The 2,042-nt window shown below is 33.7% G+C and overlaps 1 protein-coding gene across 1 annotated transcript in view; it reads left to right on the plus strand.

Annotated features, from left to right (window-relative positions):
• Positions 1 to 2,042, plus strand: part of LOC110451792 — a 25,554-nt gene that overhangs the window by 20,222 nt on the left and 3,290 nt on the right. Inside the window, exon 12 of the mRNA XM_021499967.1 lies at positions 591 to 680. Within this exon, the coding sequence (XP_021355642.1) occupies positions 591 to 680 (90 nt within the window). The remainder of the gene's footprint in view (positions 1 to 590; positions 681 to 2,042) is intronic.

Consider the following 2,042-nt stretch of genomic DNA (forward strand, 5'->3'; position numbering starts at 1 on the left):
TGAGTTGACAGTTTGATACTTTGAAAATTTTGAGCCAGCCCTACCCCCAAGGGCTGTAGGGTGGGGCTCAAAGGAGTCAGTGTGCTAAAATTTCTTCATTTTCCTTGTTTAGAATCAGAGGTGCTAGTTTCAAATACTTTTTAGTCTGAAATCTGTATGCTAGATATTGAATAAGGTGATTTTATTGTTTTTTGTCACTTTGAATAATATATCTGTTCATGTTAAAAACAAAATCAACTCTCTGTATAAATATATCAGGTGACCGTTAAGGCCCATGGGCCTCTTGTATTGTATGCTATTTAAAACATTAATATCGGGCTATGAATCCATCACAGGTCAACAGTGATGAGACCTGACCAAGTTCTAAGGTTGCTTATATCATATGATTATGTGTTACCCTGGACGTGTAGTTGTTAATTGATATTTTTGTATTAAATGACTACTTAAAGAGTGAAAGACCAGTTGTCCATGTGACTAGCTATTACACTGTTAGAATCAGATCTACCGTATTGTGAATTACTTACATTGATTGTGAGTAGGTAGTTTGTTGTATGTTTACCTAGGTATTTCATACTGTCTTATCTTTAAAGATGGCGAATGGTGTGAGCAAAATGCTGTGCGCGACTAAAGACACTGTACCACCCCATCTGAGAAGTCTGCTGACGGACCACTGCTGGCAGGTAACTAAACACCAGCAGATATAACAGTGACACTATACACTACATACATTAGGGGGGTCACAGAATGTTTAACACAGGTACCTGACTCCTGATACAGTGCAATGTTGCAAACAATCAGTACTCACATCAACAAATTACTATGGAGATCAATTAAAACTTCACAACAAATTACTATGGTGATCAATTAAAACTTCACAATAAATTACTTAGATCAATTAAAACTTCACATCAAATTACTTAGGAGATCAATTAAAACTTCACAACAAATTACTATGGTGATCAATTAAAACTTCACAAACAATTGCTATGGTGATTAATTAAAAGTTCACAAAAAATCACTGGAGATCAATTAAAACTTCACAACAAATTACTATGGAGATCAATTAAAACTTCACAATAAATTACTATGGAGATCAATTAAAACTTCACAGTAAGTTACTATGGAGATCAATTAAAACTTCACAGTAAGTTACTATGGAGATCAATTAAAACTTCACAGTAAATTACTATGGAGATCAATCAAAACTTCACAGTAAGTTACTATGGAGATCAATTAAAACTTCACAGTAAGTTACTATGGAGATCAATTAAAACTTCACAGTAAATTATTGTAGAGATAAATTAAAACATCATGACAAATCACTATGGTGATTATTGATACATCACAACAAATCACTATGGTGATTATTAATACATCGCAACAAATCACTACATTGATTAATAAAATCAGAAATCAGTATGCAGATAATAAAAACAAAGCAAATCACTATAGGGATACATGTAGTTCACTTAGAATTAACACTTAGAATTGACACTTAGAATTAACACTTAGAATTGACACTAAAAGGCAGATGAAGAGTCAATGAAAGGTTAGAATTTAAACCAATAGATTCAATTATAATAAAAATGAGTATTAGTAGTTGTTTCCCCTGATTTGATTATTAATTTGATTATACCAACTTGTTTATATGTGTTTGTATGTGTTCTAATGTCTATGTCTATGTCTATGCTTGTACCACTGTCTGTTACTATGTTTGGAAAGGGCTTAAATAGGCTATGCCTGCTGCCCAATCCATTTGTCCTTTGACAATAAAATTTATTGAAATTGAAGAGTCAATGATTTGGTCAATGTTTTTTTGTTGTTTTTAGGTCACCTGAGCTTTAGCTCAAGTGACCTATTGCTATCCGTTTTCGTCCGTCGTCGTCCGTCGTCCGTCGTCCGTCGTCTGTTAACATTTTACATTTCAAACTTAAAGTCAAGTTCTGCTTGGCCGATTGAACTGAAAGTTGGTAGGAATGATCGCCTCATGGTCCTGACAAAGTGTTGTTATTTTTCGGGTCGATCAGAAATCCAATATGGCC

The sequence above is a fragment of the Mizuhopecten yessoensis genome, unplaced genomic scaffold (genome assembly GCF_002113885.1).
Source record: "Mizuhopecten yessoensis strain PY_sf001 unplaced genomic scaffold, ASM211388v2 scaffold6205, whole genome shotgun sequence".
NCBI classification, from domain to species: Eukaryota; Metazoa; Mollusca; class Bivalvia; order Pectinida; family Pectinidae; genus Mizuhopecten; species Mizuhopecten yessoensis.